General features: G+C 43.6%; 1 protein-coding gene across 5 annotated transcripts in view; it reads left to right on the plus strand.

The window, feature by feature from the left end:
* The window catches only part of AOAH (acyloxyacyl hydrolase), a 183,239-nt gene that overhangs the window by 33,162 nt on the left and 125,249 nt on the right, over positions 1-24,828 (plus strand). For all 5 annotated transcript variants that reach the window (XM_038390784.2, XM_043508743.1, XM_043508742.1 and 2 more), the window contains exon 6: positions 14,443-14,502. In XM_038390784.2, coding sequence (XP_038246712.1) covers positions 14,443-14,502 — 60 coding nt within the window. The remainder of the gene's footprint in view (positions 1-14,442; positions 14,503-24,828) is intronic.

The following is a 24,828-nucleotide window of genomic DNA, read 5'->3' on the forward strand; positions in this document are numbered from 1 at the left end:
ATTTAGAGTGGGCAAATCTACTGTGGGGGCTGCTGAAATGCAAGTAGCGAATGCAATCAAAGATCTGCTGATATCAAGGGTAGTGACCCTGGGAAATGTGCAGGACATAGTGGATGGCTTTGCTGCAATGGGATTCCCTAACTGTGGTGGGGCCATAGACAGAACCCATATCCCTATCTTGGTACCGGAGCACCAAGCCAGCGAGTACATAAACCGCAAGAGGTACTTTTCAATAGTGCTGCAAGCACTGGTGGATCACAAGGGACGTTTCACCAACATCAACGTGGGATGGCCGGGAAAGGTACATGACACTCGCATCTTCAGGAACTCTGGTCTGTTTCAAAAGCTGCAGGAAGGGACTTTCTTCCCAGACCAGAAAATAACCGTTGGGGATGTTGAAATGCCTATAGTTATCTTTGGGGACCCAGCCTACCCCTTAATGCCATGGCTCATGAAGCCATACACAGGCAGCGTGGACAGTAGTCAGGAGCTGTTCAACTACAGGCTGAGCAAGTGCAGAATGGTGGTAGAATGTGCATTTGGATGTTTAAAAGCGCGCTGGCGCAGTTTACTGACTCGGTTAGACCTCAGCGAAACCAATATTCCCACTGTTATTACTGCTTGCTGTGCGCTCCACAATATCTGTGAGAGTAAGGGGGAGACATTTATGGTGGGGTGGGAGGTTGAGGGAAATCGCCTGACCACTGGTTACGCGCAGCCAGACACCAGGGCTGTTAGAAGAGCACAGGAGGGTGCGGTGCGTATGAGAGAAGCTTTGAAAACCAGTTTCATGACTGGCCAGGCTACGGTGTGAAAGTTCTGTTTGTTTCTCCTTGATGAAACCCCCTGCCCCTTGGTTCACTCTACTTCCCTGTAAGCTAACCACCCTCCCCTCCTCCCTTCAGTCATCGCTTGCAGAGGCAATAAAGTCATTGTTGCTTCACATTCATGTATTCTTTATTAATTCATCACACAAATACGGGGATAACTGCCAAGGTAGCCTGGGAGGGGTGGTGGAGGAGAGAAGCACTGGGAGGGGTAGTGGAGGAGGGAAGGACAAGGCCACACAACACTTTAAAAGTTTAAAACTTTAACACTTATTGAATGCCAGCCTTCTGTTGCTTGGGCAATCCTCTGGGGTGGAGTGGATGTATGGCCAGAGGCCCCCCCACCGCATTCTTGGGCATCTGGGTGAGGAGGCTATGGAACTTGGGGAGAAGGGCGGTTGGTTATACAGGGGCTGTAGCGGTGGTCTATGCTCCAGCTGCATTTCCTGCAGCTCAGCCATATGCTGGAGCGTATTAGTTTGATCCTCCAGCAGCCTCAGCATTGAATCCTGCCTCCTTTCATCACGCTGCCGCCACCTTTCAGCTTCAGCCCTGTCTTCAGCCCACCACTTACTCTCCTCAGCCTGCCACCTCTCCTCCCAGTCATTTTGTGCTTTCCTGCCCTCTGACATTGTCTGCCTCCATGCATTCATCTGTGCTCTGTCAGTGTGGGAGGACAGCATGAGCTCAGAGAACATTTCATCACAAGTGCGGTTTTTTTTGCCTTCTAATCTTCACTAGCCTCTGGGAAGGAGAAGATCCTGTGATCCTTGAAACACATGCAGCTGGTGATGAAAAAAAAGGGACAGTGGTATTTAAAATGACACATTTTATAGAACAATGGGTACACTCTTTAACAGTAAACCTTGCTGTTAACATTACATACATAGCACATATGCTTTCGTTCCAAGATTGCATTTTGCCTCCCCCCACCACGTGGCTAGCCCCTCCCCGTTCCCCGTGACTAACAGCAGGGAACATTTCTGTTCAGCCACAGGCAAACAGCCCAGCAGGAATGGACACCTCTGAATGTCCCCTTAAGAAAAGCACCCTATTTCAACCAGGTGACCATGAATGATATCACACTCCTGAGAATAACACAGAGAGACAAGTTTCAGAGTAGCAGCCGTGTTAGTCTGTATTCGCAAAAAGAAAAGGAGTACTTGTGGCACCTTAGAGACTAACAAATTCAAATAATAAAATTTGTTAGTCTCTAAGGTGCCACAAGTACTCCTTTTCTTTTTACAGAGACACAAAGAATGGATGTTGTTTGAATGCCAGCAAACGTACACTGCAATGCTTTGTTCTACAATGATTTCTGAGTATGTGCTACTGGCCTGGTGTGGTAAAGTGTCCTACCGTGGTGGATGGAATAAGGCTGCCCTCCCCAGAATCCTTTTGCAAAGGCTTTGGGAGTACATCCAGGAGAGCTGCAAATGCCAGGGCAAATTAATCATTAAACATGCTTGCTTTTAAACCATGTATAGTATTTTAAAAGGTACACTCACTAGAGGTCCCTTCTTCGCCTGGCAGGTCCGGGAGGCAGCCCTGGGTGGGTTCGGGGGGTACTGGCTCCAGGTCCATGGTGAGAAACAGTTCCTGGCTGTCGGGAAAACCAGTTTCTCCGCTTGCTTGCTGTGAGCTATCTACAACTTCATCATCATCATCTTCGTCATCCCCAAAACCTGCTTCCGTGTTGCCTCCATCTCCACTGAAGGAGTCAAACAACACGGCTGGGGTGGCTGAACCCCCTAAAATAGCATGCAGCTCATCATAGAAGCGGCATGTTTGGGGCTCTGACCCGGAGCAGCCGTTTGCCTCTCTGGTTTTCTGGTAGGCTTGCCTCAGCTCCTTAAGTTTCAAGCGGCACTGCTTCGGGTCCCTGTTATGGCCTCTGTCCTTCATGCCCTGGGAGATTTTCACAAATGTTTTGGCATTTCGAAAATTGGAACGGAGTTCTGATAGCACGGATTCCTCTCCCCATACAGTGATCAGATCCCGTACCTCCCATTCGGTCCATGGTGGAGCTCTTTTGCGATTCTGGGACTCCATCATGGTCACCTCTGCTGATGAGTTCTGCATGGTCACCTCTGCTGATGAGCTCTGTACTCACCTGCAGCTTGCCACACTGGCCAAACAGGAAATTGAAATTCAAAAGTTCGTGGGCCTTTTCCTGTCTACCTGGCCAGTGCATCTGAGTTGAGAGTGCTGTCCAGAATGGTCACAATGGAGCACTCTGGGATAGCTCCTAGAGGCCAATACTGTCTAATTGTGTCCACAGTACCCCAAATTCGACCCAGCAAGGCCGATTTCAGCGCTAATCCCCTTGTTGGGGGTGGAGTAAGGAAATCGATTTTAAGAGCCCTTTAAGTCAAAAAAAAAAAAGGGCTTCGTCGGGTGGACGGGTGCAGGGTTAAATCAATTTAACACTGCTAAATTCGACCTCAACTCCTAGGGTAGACCAGGGCTCAGTGACACAGATTGATTTGCCAGAAATCTCAATAATATTGAAGGGAGTTAAGTAATTACGACTTAACAGAATTGTTTTGCCAGGTGAATGAGACCAACAACCTAGCTTGTCATTTGTATTGGAACGGAAACTCTGTGGCCCATTGGCATGTTGTTACATAAGTGAAACAGGGACCTGACGCAAAGGATAGATAAGAACAAAGAAATGAATGGAAACAGGTTACTCTGCAAGCTCTAGTGTTTGATTGTTTCAGACAACCTCAGACACTTGCATACACCCTGCTTCTGTCTGCCAGAGAAATTCTGGATTGTACCTGATTCACTTTTCCAGACTACCCAAATCACTAGCAATACAAATCACTCAAGTGGAGAGAGAACTTTTATGTGTGTATCCTAGTTTCTGGCGAGGGCATTCTCACTCAGTTTGTGGCTAGTTCTCAGAGTTTCAGACTTGATGTGCTAAGAGGAAATCAAATGTATATGAAAGAAGCAAATATTAAACACAAAGCAAAACACAAAAATGCCCCAAAAAATCTTCTTTACTCTTAACTTGTTCACCAGGTGTAATGTGAATTGTTATAGTTAGGGGTGGGACTGATCCAAGCCCCTTGATCTGAATGCCTATGAACTGTGGGTGAAGCCTAACAGAGAGTACACAGTTTGAGGAGTAACACATTCCCGCTCCACCTCACTTAGCTACAACTTATTGGAAATAAATGAAATGCAAAAATCACAAAGAAAATAGTAGTTCGTTTCCCAGGTACTTCTCCACTTTTGTTCGTAGCTGTCATTACTACCATAAGTATGGAGTTAACAAAGTGCGTGTGCACACACATACACACATATCTGTTTGTATATATATATAATATGTACACAGCAGCTTCCCTTAAGCAGAATCCTAAAGCACTTCACAAATATTAAACATCCGGTCACACTGAAGTGCAGACTCTTCTCAGGTGAGAGGGCGGTACTTAGGAAGGCAACTGGCATACAGCATGCTACATAATACAGCAAAAGTGCATAGGGCAAGAAAACGAAGGGACACCATGGCAATCCTCTGCTCTTACAAAAAAGTGCCACAAGACCTTTAATCCAGAGACCACAAAACCATGGTCTCCTCCAAAAGACCCATGTGCTTTAAAATGCATGGAACTCAATGGAACTCTCTCCAAAAGATAAAAAGCTGAATCAGCCCTGCTATATTTCAAACCCATGTGAGATTGCAGAATAGAACATTCAGCCTTCCCTTCTGACCGTACTGTTGTCGTATGTGATATCAGAGTAGACAATGTTAATAAGAAATGTGTTTCTGAAAAACATTTCCTGAAGCAAAAAAGCCTTTTCTCCTACTGCTGCTTGTGCCCACAACTAAGATACACAATGCAAGAGTAAGGAATGAGTGATAGAAATAGTGAATCCAACATCTGCAAGTGTTGTTCATCATGGTTTCCAATCTTTTTCTTTCTCTACTTATTGATGGCAAAAGGAGTTTCTCAAAAGAAGATGAAAATTGAGGGATTGATCCTGAGTGAGAAGAGAAAATGATATGTTTAATAAATATGTACCTTACTAGAAAAGAGAGCTTGTTAACAAGGGGTATGATGAGAAAGGATTAAAGGTGCTGATTTAAAAAAAAAAAGGATATAGGGGATCATTATGAATGAATCTGAAGGTTGAAGATAATTTGGATGAAAGTGATCATGAAATGATAGATTTTATGGTGCTAAGAAGAGGAAGGCATGCAAGCAGCAGAATAAGGACAATGGACTTCAAAAAACCAGACTTTAACAAACTCAGATAACGGGTAGATAAGTTCTCGATGGAAGAAAATCTAAAGGAATAAAGAGTTCAGGAGAGCTGGCAGTTTTTCACAGAGACAATATTAAAGGCACAATAGCAAACTACTCTGTTGCGAAGGAAAGATAGGAAGACTAGTAAGAGGCCAATATGGCTCCATCAGGAGTTCTTTAGTGACCTGAAAATCAAAAGGAAATCCTACAAAAAGTGGACAAATGACTAAGGAGGAGTACAAAAGAATAACACAAGCATGTAGGGGCTATATCAGAAAGGCCAGGGCACAAAATGAATTATACCTAAGGGACATAAAAGGCTATAAGAAGAGTTTCTATAAATACATTAGGAGTAAGGGAAAGACCAAGGAAAGTGTAGGTCCTCTACTTAGTGGGGAAGGATAGAGAATATCAGATAGCATCAAGAAGGCTCAGATGTTTAATGTCCATTTTACTTCAGTCTTCACTAAAAAAGTTAATTGTGACCAGATACCTAACATAATTAATATTAATAACAAGGGGAAAGGAACTCAAGCCAGAATAGGGAAAGAATAGATGAAAGACTATTTAGATAAGCTATATGTATTCAAGTCAGCAAGGCCTGCTGAAATTCATCTTAGGGTGCTTCAGGAACTAGCTAAAGCAATCTTGGATCTGTTAGTGATTATCTTCAAGAACTTGTGGCAGACGGGTGAGGTCTCAAAGGACTGGATAAGGGCAAACATAATATCTATCTTTAAAAAAGGAAACTAATTGGACTTATAGTCTGTCAGCCTAATTTCAATACCTGGAAAGAAACTGGAACAAATTATTAAATAATCAATGTGTGAGCCCCTAGAGGGATAATAGGGCCATAAGTAATAGCCATGATAGATTTGTCAAGAACTAAGCATGCCAAATCTACCTGATTTCCTTCTTTGACAGGGTTACTGGCCTAGTAGATGGAGGGAAGCTGTAGACATGATATATCTTGGTTTTAGTAAGGCTTTGGATACAGATCCACATAATATTCTCATAAGCAAACTAAGGAAATGAGATCTAGATTAAAATACTATAAGGTGAATGCAAAACTGGTTGAAAGACTGTACTGAAAGAGTAATTATCAATGGTGTACTGTGAAATTGGGGGTATGTATCTAGTGGGATCCCACAGGGGTCTGTCCTGGGTCCAGTACTGTTCACTATTTTCATCAATGACTGAAATAATGGAGTGGAGAATATGAGGATGACACTGAGATGGGAGGGATTGCTAACACTCTGGAGGACAAGATTTGAATCCAAAATGACTTTGACAAATTGGAGAATTGGTCTGAATTCAATTAGATGAAATTCAATAAAGACACAAGCACAAAGCACAATACTTAGGAAGGAAAAATCACATGCACACTGCTCCAAGAGAGGTTGTGAAATCCCTGTCACTGGAGTTTTTTTAAGACTAGGTTATAAAAACATCTGACAAGGATTGTCTAGGCATACTTGGTCCTGCGCCAGCACAGCGGGGCTGGACTAAATGGCCTCTCAAGGTCCACACTTCTATGATTCTATAATTAAGGCTGGTAGAAAACATGACAATGTAAATAAGTAAGTAAAATCCATTTATTCATGTCTAAATGTTAGTGACATCATAACAGAATTTTCAGAAGCCTTCTCAGTCCATTGCTAGCTTCAAACAGTCAGTTGATCTCTCAGTGATCTGCCGCATACCATCTATCCATCTCCTTGCTGGTCATCCCCTTCTACAATGACCTGCCACCATTCCTTTCAGGATAACTTTTCTCAAAGTTATTTCAGTCTCTATTCCTGATGTGACCAAAGTTTGTTGATTTCCGACAGCAGGGTATGATTCTCTCCAGTAATATTTCTGACCTAACCATTCATCATCTTTTCTGTCTAGGACATACACAGAGTCTTTGGCAGCACCCATCACAGTGACTTCACTTACCTTTTTGTCAGCAGCATTCATTTTCCATGATTCACATCCATAAGTCACTATGGAAAAAAATACGCTTTTCACTAGCTGACCCTTCATAGATTTTGAGAGGCCAGGGTTTTTCCAAACTTTGGTAAGAGAGGTCCATGGCTGAGTGAGCCATTCCTAGTTTTCTTCCAATTTCTTTGGAAGAGTATCCTTGATTGGATATGTATGAGCTGAGATAATTGAATTCTGTTACCTTTATAGCTTGTTGGTTAATCATGATGTCTGCTTGCATCCTGGTTTTATTAGTCATCTCAATGTACATGCCTTTAGTTTTTGCCATATTCAGGGACAGTCCATATTCCTCACTATCTGTTTGTACAGATTCCAACGTTCATTTCATCATATTGCATCAGTGGCTGTAGCGAATAGTTTTGTGTCTTCAGCATATCTGAGGTCAGTTAAGAGATGTCCACCAATGAAAATCCCAGCTCCTTCCAGGGATTGTCTCATAATAAATTCTGCATGCACATTGAAAAGTCTTGGGGACAGGATACACCCTTGTCTCACACCCTTCCTGGTTGAAAACCACTCACTATCACCTGCTGCTATTCACACCAGAGTCTGTTGTTGATGTTATTGATTTGCAATGAGTTCATTTAGGGGCTTTGGAATCCCCATGTCTGCCAGTGTCCTCCAAAGATGGTCATGCCAGACAGTATCAAACCCTTTTTGAGTAGTCTGTGAAACTGCATTGTACGCCCTGCGTTTTTCAATGATGTGACTGATGTTTGTGATTTGATCACATGTGCCACATTCCTCTCTGAAACCAGCTTGTTGTGGTGGTAGTTCTACTTCTATCATTTGCTTCAGGCAATCCTGGATTATATAGAGCAGAACTTGTCTCAAGCAATATCAGGGAGATGATTGTTACTACACCATGTTATGTCTCCTTTCTTTGGTAAGAGCAGAAAGATTCCCGTCATCCAGTTGTTGTTCTCATCCATCCATCGTTGCAAATTTTCCACATGAAAACAATTCTGTTGTCACCAACCACTTTTAACAATTCTGTTGGACCGTTATCTATTGCCATGCCTACCCCCAGGGCTTTCCCAGGCTTCATTTTCGTAATAGCATGTACTGCTTCCTCTTGCAGGATTCTGTACTCTCCTTTCTGTCTTTCTGTGTTGTGAGTGGCTCTGAAGAGGCATGCAGATTGGCACAGTAATGCCTGTAGCATGTGGTACTAGTCATAAATGTGGCTGTATAATCTTTAAAAGACAGCAGTGAAAGAGCCAGGTAAATGAAATCCCATAGTGCCCAACCTTTCCTTGACTCTCTTCTGTTGCATGGAGCCCTCAGTAGCATTGCAGCAACACTAGGCTGTGCAGCCAGGGACACATTCATCAATGTGGATGGAGCCGGACCTACTCTGGAGGGCTATGTGGGCACCCAGTGTTCTTCCCTCCCTGGGGAAGGAGTCTGAGTTCACCAATCAGCTACCAAATAGCATCCCAGGCACTCAGGGCTTCTTCTGTGTAGCAGCAGAGAGAGGTTACTCTCTGGCTGAGTTACAGCAAGGGAGATTGCATGGGCTGTGTAGCCTACAGGGACAATTCCAAAATAGAGCTCTGAGCCAAGGATAGGACAAGCCCATTTAGCTAAAAATCTGTTGTCCTCTGGATGCTAGGGGGAATAAGAGAGAAACTCTTGCCACCTCCATAAACATGGAGCCTATCCGCAACTCTCCCTAATCAGAGTAGACAGAGGACAACGGACTTAGCATTTTGTGGAAAGACAATTTTTCCCATATAAAATGAGGGTCAGGGGATTAACAGGCCGAAATCTGCTGAAAAAATCTGCTGGGTGCACTCTAGTGGCAATATTTATTCAAGATAACTATTGCAAATGGGAAATGTGTGTATTGAGGCCAATGGGGAGAAACTGGGATACATTATCTTGGCTCCTTATTGGCCTCTCGTGTACTTGTTATATGCTACAAACCAATATTTTTTAAAGATTGTCTTAGAATAAAAGCACCATAGTGCTCATGCTGTAGGCAGAATAATGTTGCATATAAAAATGTACATAAAGAACAACCTTTGCTTTGAGAGAGACTCTTCTACTAGTTATTCTTATACTACATTATTCCTCGTATTGTTTGCCTTTTGTTTTTGACCCTTAAATTTCTGAGTTAATTAATTTTGCTTTGATCAGTATCTACATCAAGTATAATGACAAACTGAAGTTTATCTCCAGCAAAAATGTTGATGGTGGTTTCTTGAAATGCAAGTATATGCTGCTTAAAAATCCAATCTGGCATCCCAGCCACTCAGTATGGCAACATCACTTGTTTTTTCTAATATTTTAAATCTGCGGCTCAACAAAGTATGCTTTTCCCCACATTGGATATCTATAACTCCATCCAGATAAATATAAACTTGCATTGAACTTTTCTACTGAGCCTGCAAGCCTAGTGGATTTAAAGCTAGCAATTATGTTCTTATGGTGGATTGTAAGAGGGACTGATAGGTCATAGTCAAAAGGAGCAATTTGTCCTGACTAACAATGGTTAGTCATTTTGATCAGCAGCAAAGCACTTACACAGTTGTGATCTGATAGTATAATTTTCCTTTCAGTTTGAAAACTGTTCAACATTAATTGATTTCTTAGTTCACTGATTCTTATAATTCACAGAAAAAAAACCTTCTATAGCAAGGTTAGTGGAGCATATTCTCAGCTCCTTCATTGCAAACGTGAATGACAAAAGCTGAGGGAATCAGGAGAATGTGCCCCCGACTGATATGACTGGTTATCAAAGATGGCCTAATAAAAGCAGAACAACACATGGGATTCATCGTCATTGTTGTGGAAGAGTATTATTTAAAAAGTAAGCTGTATAAAGGGTGGGTATTAAGATGTTGCTCTTATGAAAGTTTGCAAATTTGTCTTAAGTTCTGGGCCCTGCCCTGCAAGCAATCTGCAGAGTCCATCTCCAGAGGCACTCAGCACCTTACAAAACTGCATCCCAATTACAGGGGTTTCTGACTTCGGTGAAATGTAAACTTGGAAGATCTGTCTCAGATCCATAGAGCTACCCTTTTCCCCCTCCTGAAACTTTTTAATGTATTGACATTTTAATTAGTAAAAAAAATGAACATTTTCATACATAAAGGAAAGAGAGTATAAATATGTTCCAGAGTACACTGCCATTCGCTAACGGAGATACCCTCCCCTCAGTATCCTGCATCAATCGGATTAATATTATTTATAACAGAGGGGAGAACAGTTGCCCAATAGCTTAGCTACAGTGGCTTAGATTCTAGTCTCAATTATACCCCAGTCAACACAATCAGTAGGGATATCAACATAATCAGTAGGATAACTAAGGGAGGATCCCCCACCTCCTCGACAGTGAAGGGTCCTTTGGCAAAGGATCAGTGTGATTCTTCTGTACAAGGATAGGGAAAGAATTCCCGAAGATTGTGTAGTGGGGCGGGGGAAGGGAGGGTTTCACACCACAGTAAGGTGCAGAGGTCTACTCCATAATAAGAAAAGGAGGACTTGTGGCACCTTAGAGACTAACAAATTTATTAGAGCATAAGCTTTCGTGAGCTACAGCTCACTTCATCGGATGCATCCGATGAAGTGAGCTGTAGCTCACGAAAGCTTATGCTCTAATAAATTTGTTAGTCTCTAAGGTGCCACAAGTCCTCCTTTTCTTTTTGCGAATACAGACTAACACGGCTGCTACTCTACTCCATAATGGCTCTCTGTGCTTGATCATTCATGCAAGGGGCTGGGATGGGGTTGGGAGCAGGGCTGAAAGATCTATTGTCTGAGGCCAGCGTATTTTTGTGCCATGAGAGTGGCTGCAAAGCAGTTTCTCAGCTGCTCCACTACCCACTTCCTTCTGCACTTTTCTCAGGCCAGTCTATCTGGACTGACGATTTTGGCGCAATTTAACCAAAATAAGAAAACGCATCTGGACAAATTCTATAAGAGAGGCACAAAATAAGTGTAAAATGAAACTGCAAATGTAAATTAGTTGCGATCAATGGTGTATACCAGATTTTGGATTCTGCAAGTCTGAACAAGCTAAACAAGGGCCTGATCCAAAGAGGCAATGAACTCCTAGTGACTCTCAGTATCAAGCCCTAATCTTAAGTGTAGTCCCACGTGAAGTGTCAGAGTGTTTGACAAGCCAGGCTTGACAAGCCAGGTTTGCTTCACAATGTGTCTTGCAGATGCCTACTCACAGATCTCTGTGACACAGTACACACAGCAGGTGTTACAGATTAGTGGAGCTGCTGATAAGAACCTAGACATTGATAAAAACTAGGCTCCCTTGCTGTTTCCTCTTGTATCCAGAGTACCCACTGAGTCCTATAGTATTGCTGAATATTTGGCAGATCCTGGCTGTGAAAGCCAGTGGTTGCTGTGGATTTGACCTTCACAGAGCACTGCATACATTACCTCCTACTGCAATATGAGCAGGTCTCTAGTATTACTGCTGTCATTCATGTTCATGGTGCCCAATGCATGTGAATTCCCTTGTGAATGGAAATGGTTGAATAGATGGCCCAGTAACATTTCTTGTTCCAAAGAGTGAAACTTTCACTGCAATCGGGGGTGGCTATGTGGGTCTCTGTGTGCTGCTGCCAAGTGTAAGGGATATTAGTGTAGTTGCTTTTGACCCACCTGTACAAATGCAGGAGAGGCTTTTCTCCTTGACATGCCCTCTTTTTGGCCAATCTGTCTCTCTGTTCTGCTATACTTTCCTGTTTCAGAGTAGCAGCCGTGTTAGTCTCTATCCACAAAAAGAAAAGGAGTACTTGTGGCACCTTAGAGACTAACAAATTTATTAGAGCATAAGCTTTCGTGAGCTACAGCTCACTTCATCGGATGCATTTGGTGGAAAATACAGAGGGGAGATTGATATACACACAGAGAGAACATGAAACAATGGGTTTATCATACATACTTTAAGGAGAGTGATCACTTAAGATAAGCCATCACCAGCAGCGGGGGAAGGGGGGAGGAGGAAAACCTTTCATGGTGACAGGCAAGGTAGGCTATTTCTAGCAGTTAACAAGAATATCTGAGGAACAGTGGGGGGGTAGGGGGGAGAAATAACATGGGGAAATAGTTTTACTTTGTGTAATGACTCATCCATTCCCAGTCTCTATTCAAGCCTAAGTTAATTGTATCCAGTTTACAAATTAATTCCAATTCAGCAGTCTCTCGTTGGAGTCTGTTTTTGAAGCTTTTTTGTTGAAGGATAGCCACTCTCAGGTCTGTAATCGAGTGACCAGAGAGATTGAAGTGTTCTCCAACTGGTTTTTGAATGTTATAATTCTTGATGTCTGATTTGTGTCCATTCATTCTTTTATGTAGAGACTGTCCAGTTTGACCAATGTACATGGCAGAGGGGCATTGCTGGCACATGATGGCATATATCACATTGGTAGATGCGCAGGTGAACGAGCCTCTGATAGTGTGGCTGATGTGATTAGGCCCTATGATGGTGTCCCCTGAATAGATATGTGGACAGAGTTGGCAACGGGCTTTGTTGCAAGGATAGGTTCCTGGGTTAATGGTTCTCTTGTGTGGTGTGTGGTTGCTGGTGAGTATTTGCTTCACGTTGGGGGGCTGTCTGTAAGCAAGGACTGGACAGTCTCCCAAGATCTGTGAGAGTGATGGGTTGTCCTTCAGGATAGGTTGTAGATCCTTGATGATGCGTTGGAGAGGTTTTAGTTGTGGGCTGAAGGTGATGGCTAGTGGCGTTCTGTTCTTTTCTTTGTTGGGCCTGTCCTGTAGTAGGTGACTTCTGGGTACTCTTCTGGCTCTGTGGGTAGGTGGGTATTGTAGTTGTAGAAATGCATGATAGAGATCTTGTAGGTGTTTGTCTCTGTCTGAGGGGTTGGAGCAAATGCAGTTATATCGTAGATCTTGGCTGAAGACAATGGATCATGTGGTATGATCTGGATGAAAGCTAGAAGCATGTAGGTAGGAATAGCGGTCAGTAGGTTTCCGATATAGGGTGGTGTTTATGTGACCATTGCTTATTAGCACTGTAGTGTCCAGGAAGTGGATCTCTTGTGTCAACTGGTCCAGACTGAGGTTGATGGTGGGATGGAAATAGTTGAAATCATGGTGGAATTCCTCAAGGGCTTCTTTTCCATGGGTCCAGATGATGAAGATGTCATCAATGAGGTGCAAGTAGAGTAGGGGCATTAGGAGACGAGAGCTGAGGAAGTGTTGTTCTAAGTCAGCCATAAAAATGTTGGCATACTGTGGGGCCATGTGGGTACCCATCGCAGTGCCGCTGATTTGAAGGTATACATTGTCCCCAAATGTGAAATCGTTATGGGTGAGGACAAAGTATGGATGTAGAAGCCCTCTACACCAACATTCCACACAAAGATGGACTACAAGCCATCAGGAACAGTATCCCCGGTAATGTCACGGCTAACCTGGTGGCTGAACTTTGTGACTTTGTCACAAAGACACTCTGCCCTCCTGCTCCCTGAGAATAAGCGGAGAAGAAGTGGGAAGGGGAAGGGGAGGGGGAGGGGGAGGAAAAGGGAGGGAGCCTTGATGGAAGAGACATCCCATGAGTTGGAACCACCGACTCCTGTGGAAAGCCCTCTGTCAGGGTTTGTAAGGAAAAGGATACTCCGGGGAGCCAGCCTGGGGACCCAGAGCTCTATACCAGAGCCAGGAGGGATATGAGGCACCGAGCCCAGAAACAGGCTGGGAACAGTGCCCCACGGGTGCATTAAAGAGAAGCCCCAAAGGGCAGAGGGACCTTTTTGTTTGGTAGAGACTTTTTAGTTTCAACTTTGGTACCACAAAGGGGGTTGTGTTTGTTGTGACTAGGCCAGAGAGCTAAGCCACATCTCCAGCACAAATTGGAAAGCTGAGAAGAACCACCTCTGAGAGGGAAACTGAGGCTAAGAGTACTGAAAGTACCACATTCAACCGATAGGGAACACTACAGAGCTATGACAGATGGCAAATCTGAACTGAAGTTAACCTCTTGTTTTCTGGAGACTGGGTGGTTCTTGCATCCTTACATCCTATTTCTGGCCATCTTGTATAACAAATAGATTGCGCTTCTGTAAGAGTTGTTGAATTTTGTCCACTGTCACTAATTCAGCATAGCTAAGATCTGAATCAAAAATCTTAAACTTAGCTGGACTTCATCTAAGAAAATAAATGGTGCCCTGGAGCAAAATAAATTAACTCTTGCAACTGGAGTTTCATACATGGTGATTAGATAATTGATTATTAGTTCAATAAAAAGTATTGTATGATTTATTTGTAGATCCATCCTTCATTTTTGTGCCATGACTAATGACAGAAGAGAGAAAATATTTGGGGAAAAATATATAGGTAATGCAAAATTGATATATTTTGTTTTTCTCTTGCTGTTTTAGATGGGGTTGAATAAGGCTGTAAGGAAAGCAAACCTGATTGTCTGGAATTCCAAAGTTCTGGTAAGAAATAAGAAACAAAAGGTATTTCATGTTGTGACTGCATTTATCAGGTGGCCTCAGTTTGCATAATTTCAAAACTGTTTGAACCTCATAGATTTGAAATGCTGACTCAGACTTCAGAATGTATTAGTTCTGCACTGTGGTTAGGTGAGACTGAATACAGGAATAAAGAAGGAGCAAAGAGAATGTCTAGTGTAAAAATAGGTGGAAAATACTGCAGAATGAAAAACAAATGCAGAGAGACTGTATGGGAAAATAAAAGATAGAGCCAGCAAGACCAAAACTATAATGAAAAGTAAAAGAGTTTAGATCCTCTCAAGCTGTAATAGGTATAGCAGATTTACACATCAGCTGAGGTGCAGTACCATACTGGCACACAGTTGGTGCTAGCTTAACTCTTTGATGATTCATCCATCCTTAATACATAGCATTTTTTTAAAAAGAGGAAATGGGGGAATAAAAAAAGCTAGAATTATATGAATAAAAGCCTGCTGAGCTCTAATTAATTTTATTAAGCCTGCCAACCTGATAATGGTTCAAGAAGCTCCCTGAACTCAGACTCCGTGCCCACGCTCAAACCCTCATCTGAGTGTTTACTGCAGCATTATGCCTCATTATTATTTATTACTATGTTGTTTGTATTTGTTTATGCACAACACTGTGCTGCCAGCCTCACTCGTGTTGAATAGTGCTCACTCACACAGGTACCTCATTGAACCCCATAGGGCCTTCATGGGAGTGTAAGGGTGGCAGGAATCCAGACAATAAACACAAAACACCATGATGCTACAGAGCTTAGAAGTCTGCTTCAGTAGCCAGATGTCAGACACTTTGGTTCAAATCCTATTTAGATTCTTTACAGAAGCAGAAGTTTCCAGAGCCTGTCAGTTCTGTCCAGGGCTCTTCCTCCAGCTGGATCTCCAGATCTGCTGCTGCTCCAGCCCTGCCTGTGTTGCAGTTACACTTTTCTTCCTAACTCACCATCACCTCAACCTTTTCTGCATGTGCAGACCTATGGCTGTTAGAGATAAGCCTGAACCAAAACCCTGGATCTGAACACCCCTGCGTTTTGGGGTTCTTTGAAATCCAAGCATGTTTATGGTGGGCTGAACCAAACTAAAGGCCTGGCTCCAGCCAGCCTTAAACCCTGGAGTTTGGAACCTCACATTTTGAGCCTTGCACCCACCTTTAATTGGTAGCAGTGAAAGGAAGAGCAACTTTTTTGCTGGTAGCTCGGTATGCCTTCAGTTTTATGAGTCAAGTAAGCCGTGGAGTTTTCTTCCAGTTTTCTTCAGGCATTTGATTACTGCGCAAACATTTTTTGCTGTTTGCAAAGAAATTATTGATATTGTTTCTTCCTGAATCCTCACTGTGATGTTGCTCACAGTAATGAAAATTGAGATTCCTAATTAGTCTTTGGGCTACTGCCAAACTTGATACCAAGGAAATAAACGATATACTGTAAATAAGGGTTTCAGCTCATGTGGAGCAGCAACAACAGGACCATGCTCCTTATACTTACCATTAAATATCATGTTAGTGATGGTCAAATATTTCCTCGCAAATTGCATGAAGTTTCTACTTTTTTCCATCACCGGAGAAATCTAAAACTGTATAAGGTTTGGGGTTTAGTAATGCAGAGACCTCAGCCTGCTTAGTGTCATGGGGAAAAAACATTTTAACCTTATATTAAAGACATAGGCGAAAAGAGTTAAAGCATTTGAAATGTAAAGTACTAAGCAAGGCTTTCACTTTAACAACATCCGTTGCTCACATTCCCTTTAGCTGGAGAGAATTTTTTGACAGTCTTTTACATGATATTAAAGAGGATGATAACTGTCCTTGAGGGGAAGGTTGAGGAGGAGAGAAAAGGTTAGTTGAGAGGGACTGGAGCCATCGTTGCTGTGGCTGTGCTGATAACTTTTGCTGTGGCTGCTGTTAAAGTCCAGTCCCATTTCCTAAAAGACAAAACAAGACACACACACACACACACACACACACACACACACACACACACACACACACACACACACACAAGGGGAGAGAAAAGAAGAGCAAACATAGAAAACACAGTTTCCGTCTCTGGTGTTGACTCTTTCTCGCAATTTCACTGCTCGAGAAACACATGCATGGAACACAGTCTTATTAGCCACTCCAAAACCTGGCAACTTGGGCCAGCATTGGACTGTTTGGGGCATTGTTTTTATCTGCTTCTCTGGTCACAGGCTCTCCCCCCCGCCCCCACTGTTCCTCAGACGTTCTTGTCAACTGCTGGAAATGGCCCACCTTGATTATCACTACAAAAGGTTCCTCCCTCCCATCTGCCCCCACTCTCCTGATGGTAATAGCTCATCTTAAGTGATCACTCTCCTTACAGTGTGTATGGTAACACCCATTGTTTCATGTTCTCTGTGTGTGTATATAAATCTCCCCACTGTATTTTCCTCTGAATGTATCCAATGAAGTGAGCTGTAGCTCACGAAAGCTTATGCTCATATAAATTTGTTAGTCTCTAAGGTGCCACAAGTCCTCCTTTTCTTTTTGCGAATACAGACTAACACGGCTGCTACTCTGAAAGGCTTACAACAGTGTTGCGAAATATGCAATCTTGGCTGGCAAAGCCAGACTCTTAGTAGATGGAAGAAAAAAGGAGAGGGGTAGGAATGAGAAGAAATAAGGTGGGGAAGGAAAAGGACACACTGAGGAGAAAGGGAGTCAAAAAGTCTCACATCCCAGGTGGTTGTCAGGATTTAGCTGCAGCCAGTGGAGGTGGTGATGTCATCTGGGTCCCTCTCTCTGGCTAGTCTGGTCAGCACATGTCTCAGGATTAGGAAGAAGACAGCCCAATGGTGACTGGATTCCAGGAGACAGTGGTTGTGGTAGCCAGGATGGCTCGCTCCTGCTGGTTCGCCCATCTCCCAGTCAGTAGCTGTTAATGGACAAATTCTTCTTCCTTTCCTCACAAAATCATCTTTTCTTTTAAGGGTGCCAAGAGGGAATGATGGACAGAGCAGTTCACCCTCTCATTTTGTTCACCAATTAAGCCTAATTTCTGACACACCAATTTTGGTCCATTGATTTTTCGGTCCCATGTCTCTTTGTTTCCATGAGTTATACCAGTTGGCCTTTTTGTCTGAATTCATTCATTCTTTCTGTCTCCTGTTTGGATCTTTTCCCATCAACATTTTGGTGTTATAGGTTATTGTGACATTTTATGAATATTCACTCACTTTTCACAGTTGAGCTCACAATTAGGGTAAATTTATAGGCTCATTTATCACAACAGGGCTAGGCAGATGATGGCCCTGAGATAGGATGAACAATCCTTCAGTTATTCCTCAAAATACTAGTTCTCCCATTCATTGTTCAATGAATAATGGGCATGAATTGTTTAAGACAGACAACTACATGGTCCCAAATCAAAATTGCATTAAAATAAATTGGTTAATAAATTGGTTAGGTCCATCCTGTAGTTAATCCTAGCATACTGCTAGCAATTACCTCACAGCTATCCTTATTGAAACGTATTTTAAAGCTACAAATTAATTAAAATTAATATAATTTCCAAGGATTTAATGATCTTTTTTGACTCTCCATACAAAAAAGTGCCACCATATGCTCTCAGTCTGATCGAGTTTTATTTAGATTAAGGGTAACAACGAAGAAGAAAACAAAAGGTAAGAACACTCTTCAGAGAGCACAGTATGTGTATGTGTGTGGTCTCTGTAAAATGCTGCATCAAGTGTGCTTCCCAAAATGGCAGTTGACCCAGCAGATAGGCAGATTTGTCAGAAAATTGCCTGACTGACTCAAAAATGTCTGAATAGAAGATCATTTCAAATCATACCGTTTCTTTAAGCACAGCCCTGTATAGAGAGCAGGGGGAGCAGCATTGCCCCAAAGGGAGCCAGAGAGAGTTCCCGAGTGTGCACAGGGTATGTGTAGGCTGTACAATGATACAGTCTTCTCCCCTCAGTTCACCAACCCTGTACTGTGGGCCAGTGTGTGGATGTTGGGTTGGGATTGTGGGGGTTTAGCCATCTTCTTCTACCCGCTTGGGACACAGAAATGAAAGTATCCCTGCAGTCCCCTGAATGAAATACTGCATTTGTTAGCTGGCCTGCACGTCTGCTATGCAAGGGGAGGAGACCTACTGTGTACACATAGAAGGACTAGCTATAATCTCTTTTTTGTGTCTTCAAAGTCTTCAATGCAACCATCACCTCAGCTGCTTCTGCCCAAGCTGGGATGTCTGCTGTGTATGTGAAATCTTTGAAGTTAATGTGGCCTCGGTCTGAAGCTGTTTTAAAATGAGAAACTGAAGGGAGGGGAGGAAAGTTTCTGTTCTACTTACAGCTATGTTTGGACTTAAATTTGACTGTAATTTATTTAAAGCACCAGATTGTTTTTCCAAAGAGGCTTCAGATGTGGCTGTGTTAACATCAAAGGCTTTTGCATACTGCAGAACATCGTGACTTAGGGCTTGTTTACACTGGCGCTTTACAGTGCTGCAACTTTCTCGCTCAGGGGTGTGAAAAAACACCCTCCCCCCGAGCGCAGCAAGTTTCAGCACCGTAAAGCGCCAGTGTAGACAGTGTGCTAGCGCTGGTAGCCATGCTCCCAGTGCTGGTAGCTACGCCCCTCATGGAGGTGGTTTTTTTAAGAGCGCTGTGCCACGACTACACAAGCCACGTTAAAGTGCTGCTGTTGCCAGCGTAGATTAGCCCTTAGGCTGAAACTGAAAAGATGACAGCTTGAGTGAAGCTTAAGATGCTAAAAAATATTTTACAATCTCTGGCCTGGTCTACACTACGGGGTTAGGTTGAATTTAGCCGCGTTAGGTCGATTTAAAAATGACTACGTCCACACAACCAACACCATTCCATCGACCAAAAGGGCTCTTAAAATCAACTTCTGTACTCCTCCCAGATGAGGGGAGTAGCGCTAAATTCGACCTTGCTGGGTCGAATTTGGGGTAATGAGGATGCAAATCGACAGTATTGGCCTCCAGGAGCTATCCCAGAGTGCTCCATTGTGACCGCTCTGGACAGCACTTTGAACTCCGATTCACTAACCAGGTACACAGGAAAAGCCCCGGGAACTTTTGAATTTCATTTCATGTTTGGTCAGTGTAGCGAACTCAGCAGCACTCAGCAACACAGGGGTGACCATGCAGTCCCCCCAGAACCATAGAGCGTAGAATGTTTCTATGCTTCCCCTATCATCTCCGTCCCTAAGGTTATTGCAGATTAGAAGGCGGAAAAAACGCACTCACAATGACATGTTTTCCAAGCTCATGCAGTCCTCCCACACTGATAGGACACAGCTTAATGCATGGAGGCATTCAGTGGCAGAGGCCAGGAAAGAATTAAGTGAGTGCCAAGAGCGGAGACAGGATGCGATGCTGAGGCTAATGGGGGAGCAAACGGACATGATGAAGCATCTGTTGGGGGAGCAAACAGACATGATGAAGCATCTGTTGGAGCTGCAGGAAAGCCAACAAGAGCACAGACCCCTGTTGCATCTACTGCCGCCTACCCTCCTCCCCATGTTTCGTAGCCTACTCACCCAGATGCCCAAGAACGTGGAGGGGGAGGCTCCGGGAACCCAGCCATTCCACTCCAGAGGAAGGCCCAAGCAACAGAAGGCTGTCATTCAAACAGTTTGATTTTTAGTGTGGCTACAATAAGAAATGTGGCCTTGTCCTTCCCTCCTCCCCCACCCGACCCGGGCTACCTTGTCCATTATCTCTTTTTTTTTTTTAATTAATAAAGAAAGAATGTATGGTTTCAAAACAATAGTTACTTTTTCTTGAAGGGGAGGGTGGTTGGCTTACAGGGAATTAAAATCAACTAAGAGGGCAGGTTTGCATCAAGGAGAAACACACACAACTGTCACACCGAAGCCTGGCCAGTCATGAAATTGGTTTTCAAAGCCTCTCTGATGCACAGCATGCCTTGCTGTGCTCTTCTAATCACCTTGGTGTCTGGCTGATCAAAATCGGATGCCAGGCAATTTGCCTCAACCTTCCACCCGCCATAGACGTCTCTCTCAGATATTATGGAGCACACAACAAGCAGCAATAACAATAGGAATGTTCGCAAAAAGAAAAGGAGTTCTTGTGGCTCCTTAGAGACTCACAAATTTATTTGAGCATAAGATTTCATGAACTACAGCTCACTTCATCGGATGCATGCAGTGGAAAATACAGTGGGGAAATTTATATACTCAGAGAACATGAAACAATGGGTGTTACCATACACACTGTAACAAGAGTGATCAGGTAAGGTAAGCTATTACCAGCAGGAGAGTCGGGGGTGGGGGGCGGGGAAATCTTTGTAGTGATAATCAAGGTGGGCCATTTCCAGTAGTTGACAAGAACATGTGAGGAACAGTGGGGGGGGGAAGGAAGGGAGGGTAAACATGGGGAAATAGTTTTACTTTGTGTAATGACACATCCACTCCCAGTCTTTATTCAAGCCTAAGTTAATTGTATCCATTTGCAAATTAATTCCAATTCAGCAGTCTCTTGTTGAAGTCTGTTTTTGAAATTTTTTTGTTGAAGAATTGCCACTCTCACAAAAGCTTATGCTCAAATAAATTTGTTAGTCACTAAGGTGCCACAAGTTCTCCTTTTCTTTTTTGCGAATACAGACTAACACGGCTGCTACTCTGAAACACTCTTAGGTCTGTAATTGAATGATCAAAGAGATTGAAGTGTTCTCCGAGTGGTTTTTGAATTTTATAATTCTTGAAGTCTGATTTGTGTCCATTTATTCTTTTATGTAGCGACTGTCCAGTTTGACCAATGTACATGGCAGAGGGGCATTGTTGGCACATGATGGCATATATCACACTGGTAGATGTGCAGGTGAATGAGCCTCTGATAGTGTGGCTAATGTGACTAGGCTCTGTGATGGTGTCCCCTGAATAGATATGTGGATACAGTTGGCAATGGGCTTTGTTGCAAAGATAGGTTCCTGGGTTAGTGCTTTTGTTGTGTGGTGTGTGGTTGCTGGTGAGTATTTGCTTCAGGTTGGGGGGTTGTCTGTAAGCCAGGACTGGCCTGTCTCCCAAGATCTGTGAGAGTGAGGGGTCATCCTTCAGAATAGGTTGTAGATCCTTGATGATGTGTTGGAGAGGTTTTAGTTGGGGACTGAAGGTGATGGCTAGTGGCGTTCTGTTCTTTTCTTTGTTGGGCCTGTCCTGTAGTAGGTAACTTCTGGGTACTCTTCTGGCTCTGTCAATCTGTTTCTTCACTTCAGCAGGTGGGTACTGTAGTTGTAAGAACGCTTGATAGAGATCTTGTAGGTGTTTGTCTCTGTCTGAGGGGTTGGAGCAAATGCCGTTGTATCGTAGAGCTTGGCTGTAGACAATGGATCATGTGATGTGGTCTGGATGAAAGCTGGAGGCATGTAGGTAGGCATAGTGGTCAGCAGGTTTCCGGTATAGGGTGGTGTTCATGTGACCATCGCTTATTAGTACCGTAGTGTCCAGGAAGTGGATCTCTTGTGTGGACCGATCCAGGCTGAGGTTGATGGTGGGATGGAAATTGTTGAAATCATGGTGGAATTCCTCAAGGGCTTCTTTTCCATGGGTTCAGATGATGAAGATGTCATCAATGTAGCACAAGTAGAGTAGGGACATTAGGGGACGAGAACTGAGGAAGCGTTGTGCTAAGTCAGCCATAAAAATATTGGCATATTATGGGGCAATGCGGGTACCAAAGCAGTTGCTGATTTGAAGGTATACATTGTCCCCAAATGTGAAATAGTTATGGGTGAGGACAAAGTCACAAAGGTTTGCCATGACATTATCGGGGATACTGTTCCTGTCAGCTTGTAGTCCATCTTTGTGTGGAACGTTGGTGTAGAGGGCTTCTACATCCATAGTGGCCAGGATGGTGTTTTCAGGAAGATCACCGATGGATTGTAGTTTCCTCAGGAAGTCAGTGGTGTCCCGAAGATAGATGGGAGTGCTGGTAGAGAAGGGCCTGAGGAGGGAGTCCACAAAGCCAGACAATCCTGCTGTCAGAGTGCCAATGCCTGAGATGTTGGGGTGTCTAGGATTTCCAGGTTTATGGATCTTGGGTAGCAGATAGAATATCCCTTGTCGTGGTTGTAGGGGTGTGTCTGTGCGGATTTGTTCTTTTTTTCAGGGGGTTTCTTGAGCAGATGGTGTAGTTTCTTTTGATAAGCCTCAGTGGGCTCAGAGGGTAATGGCTTGTAGAAAGTGGTGTTAGAGAGGTGCCTAGCAGCCTTTTGTTCATATTCCGACCTGTTCATGATGATGACAGCACCTCCTTTGTCAGCCTTTTTGATTATGATGTCAGAGTTGTTTCTGAGGCTGTCGATAGCATTGTGTTCTGCACGACTGAAGTTCTGCATGACTGGGTCAAGTGATGCTGCTTTTCCACAATTTCAGCCCATGCAAGATGGTGGAATCACTCTATGTAGAAGTCCAGTCTGTTGTTTCGACCTTTAGGAGTAGTCCACTCAGAATCCTTCTTTTTGTAGTCCTGGTAGGAAGGTCTCTGTGAGTTAGTATGTTGTTCAGAAGTGTGTTGGAAATATTCCTTGAGTCAGAGATGTCGAACATAGAATTCTAGGTCACCACAGAACTGTATCATGTTCATGGGGGTGGAGGGGCAGAAGGAGAAGCCCTGAGATAGGACAGATTATTCTGCTGGGCCAAGAGTATAGTTGGATAGATTAATAATATTGCTGGTTGGGTTAAGGGAACCACTGTTGTGGCCCCTTGTGGCATGTAGTAGTTTAGATAGTTTAGTGTCCTTTTTCTTTTGTAGAGAAGCAAAGTGTGTGTTGTAAATGGCTTGTCTAGTTTTTGTAAAGTCCAGCCACTTTTGTGTGGAAGGTTGTTTTTTTATGAGAGTATCCAGTTTTGAGAGCTCATTCTTAATCTTTCTGTTTGCTGTAGAGGATGTTGATCAGGTGGTTCAACAGTTTCTTTGAGAGTGTGTGGCACAAGCTGTCAGCATAGTCTGTGTGGTATGTAGATTGTAATGGATTTTTTACCTTCAGTCCTTTTGGTATGATGTCCATCTGTTTGCATTTGGAAAGGAAGATGATATCTGTCTGTATCTGTTCGAGTTTTTTCATGAAGTTGATAGATCTCCACTCCATACGGCTTAAATTCAGTGCCTTGCTTAATGACAGGTTTCAGAGTAACAGCCGTGTTAGTCTGTATCCACAAAAAGAAAAGGAGTACTTGTGGCACCTTAGAGACTAACAAATTTATTTGAGCATAAGCTTTTGTGAACTACAGCGCACTTCATCGGATGCACGCAGTGGAAAATACAGTGGGGAGATTTATATACACAGAGAACATGAGACAATGGGTGTTACCGTACACACTGTAACAAGAGTGATCAGATAAGGTGAGCTATTACCAGCAGGAGAGCGGTGCGGGGGAGGGGAAGAAATAGGAATGTAGGTGGCGCTGAGGTCTGACCTAGTCAGCAAACAGCACCAGCAAGCTTTTAAACATCTAAAGGCATATTCTACCACCATTCTGCACTTGCTCAGCCTATAATTGAACTGCTCCTTACTACTGTCCAGGCTTCATGAGCCATGGAAGCAAGGGGTAGGCTGGGGTAGGTGCGACCACGCGGTGCTGCCAGCTGGGAGAGCAGCCTGTGGCAGAAGTCTCCAGCTCACATGATATTCCAGGCAGGACTGAATCTCCAAGAGATGAAACTTAAAGAAGAGAATGACCTAGAGTCTCAGGCTCCCATTCAGTGCTCTAAAAGGAGAATAGCCATGTCTGTCCAGGCGCCCCTGATCGACCTCACCGAGGTCTGCCAGGAGCACCCAGGAGACGTACAACGGCTATCAGTCCTACTGCACCATCTGCTGGGAAGACAAGGAGCTGCTACTTTGTAGCAATGCAGTACTGCGTCTGCCGGCAGCACCCAGGAGACATACGGTGATGGTCAGCTGAACGGGCTCCATGCTTGCTGTGGTATGGTGTCTGCACAGGTAACCCAGGAAAAAAGGCACGAAATGATTGTCTGCCGTTGCTTTCACGGAGGGAAGGAGGGAGGGGGCTTGATGACATGTACCCAAAACCACCCATGACAATGTTTTTGCCCCATCAGGCACTGGGAGCTTAACCCAGAATTCCAATGGGCAGCGGAGACTGTGGGATAGCTACCCACAGTGCACCTCTCTGTAAGTTGATGCTAGCCACAGTAGTGAGGACGCACTCCACCGACTTAATGCTCTTAGTGTGGACATATGCAATCAACTGTATAAAATCGGTTTCTAAAAATCGACTTCTATAAAATCGACCTAATTTTGTAGTATA

The sequence above is a fragment of the Dermochelys coriacea genome, chromosome 2, assembly GCF_009764565.3.
Source record: "Dermochelys coriacea isolate rDerCor1 chromosome 2, rDerCor1.pri.v4, whole genome shotgun sequence".
In the NCBI taxonomy this organism is placed as follows: domain Eukaryota; kingdom Metazoa; phylum Chordata; order Testudines; family Dermochelyidae; genus Dermochelys; species Dermochelys coriacea.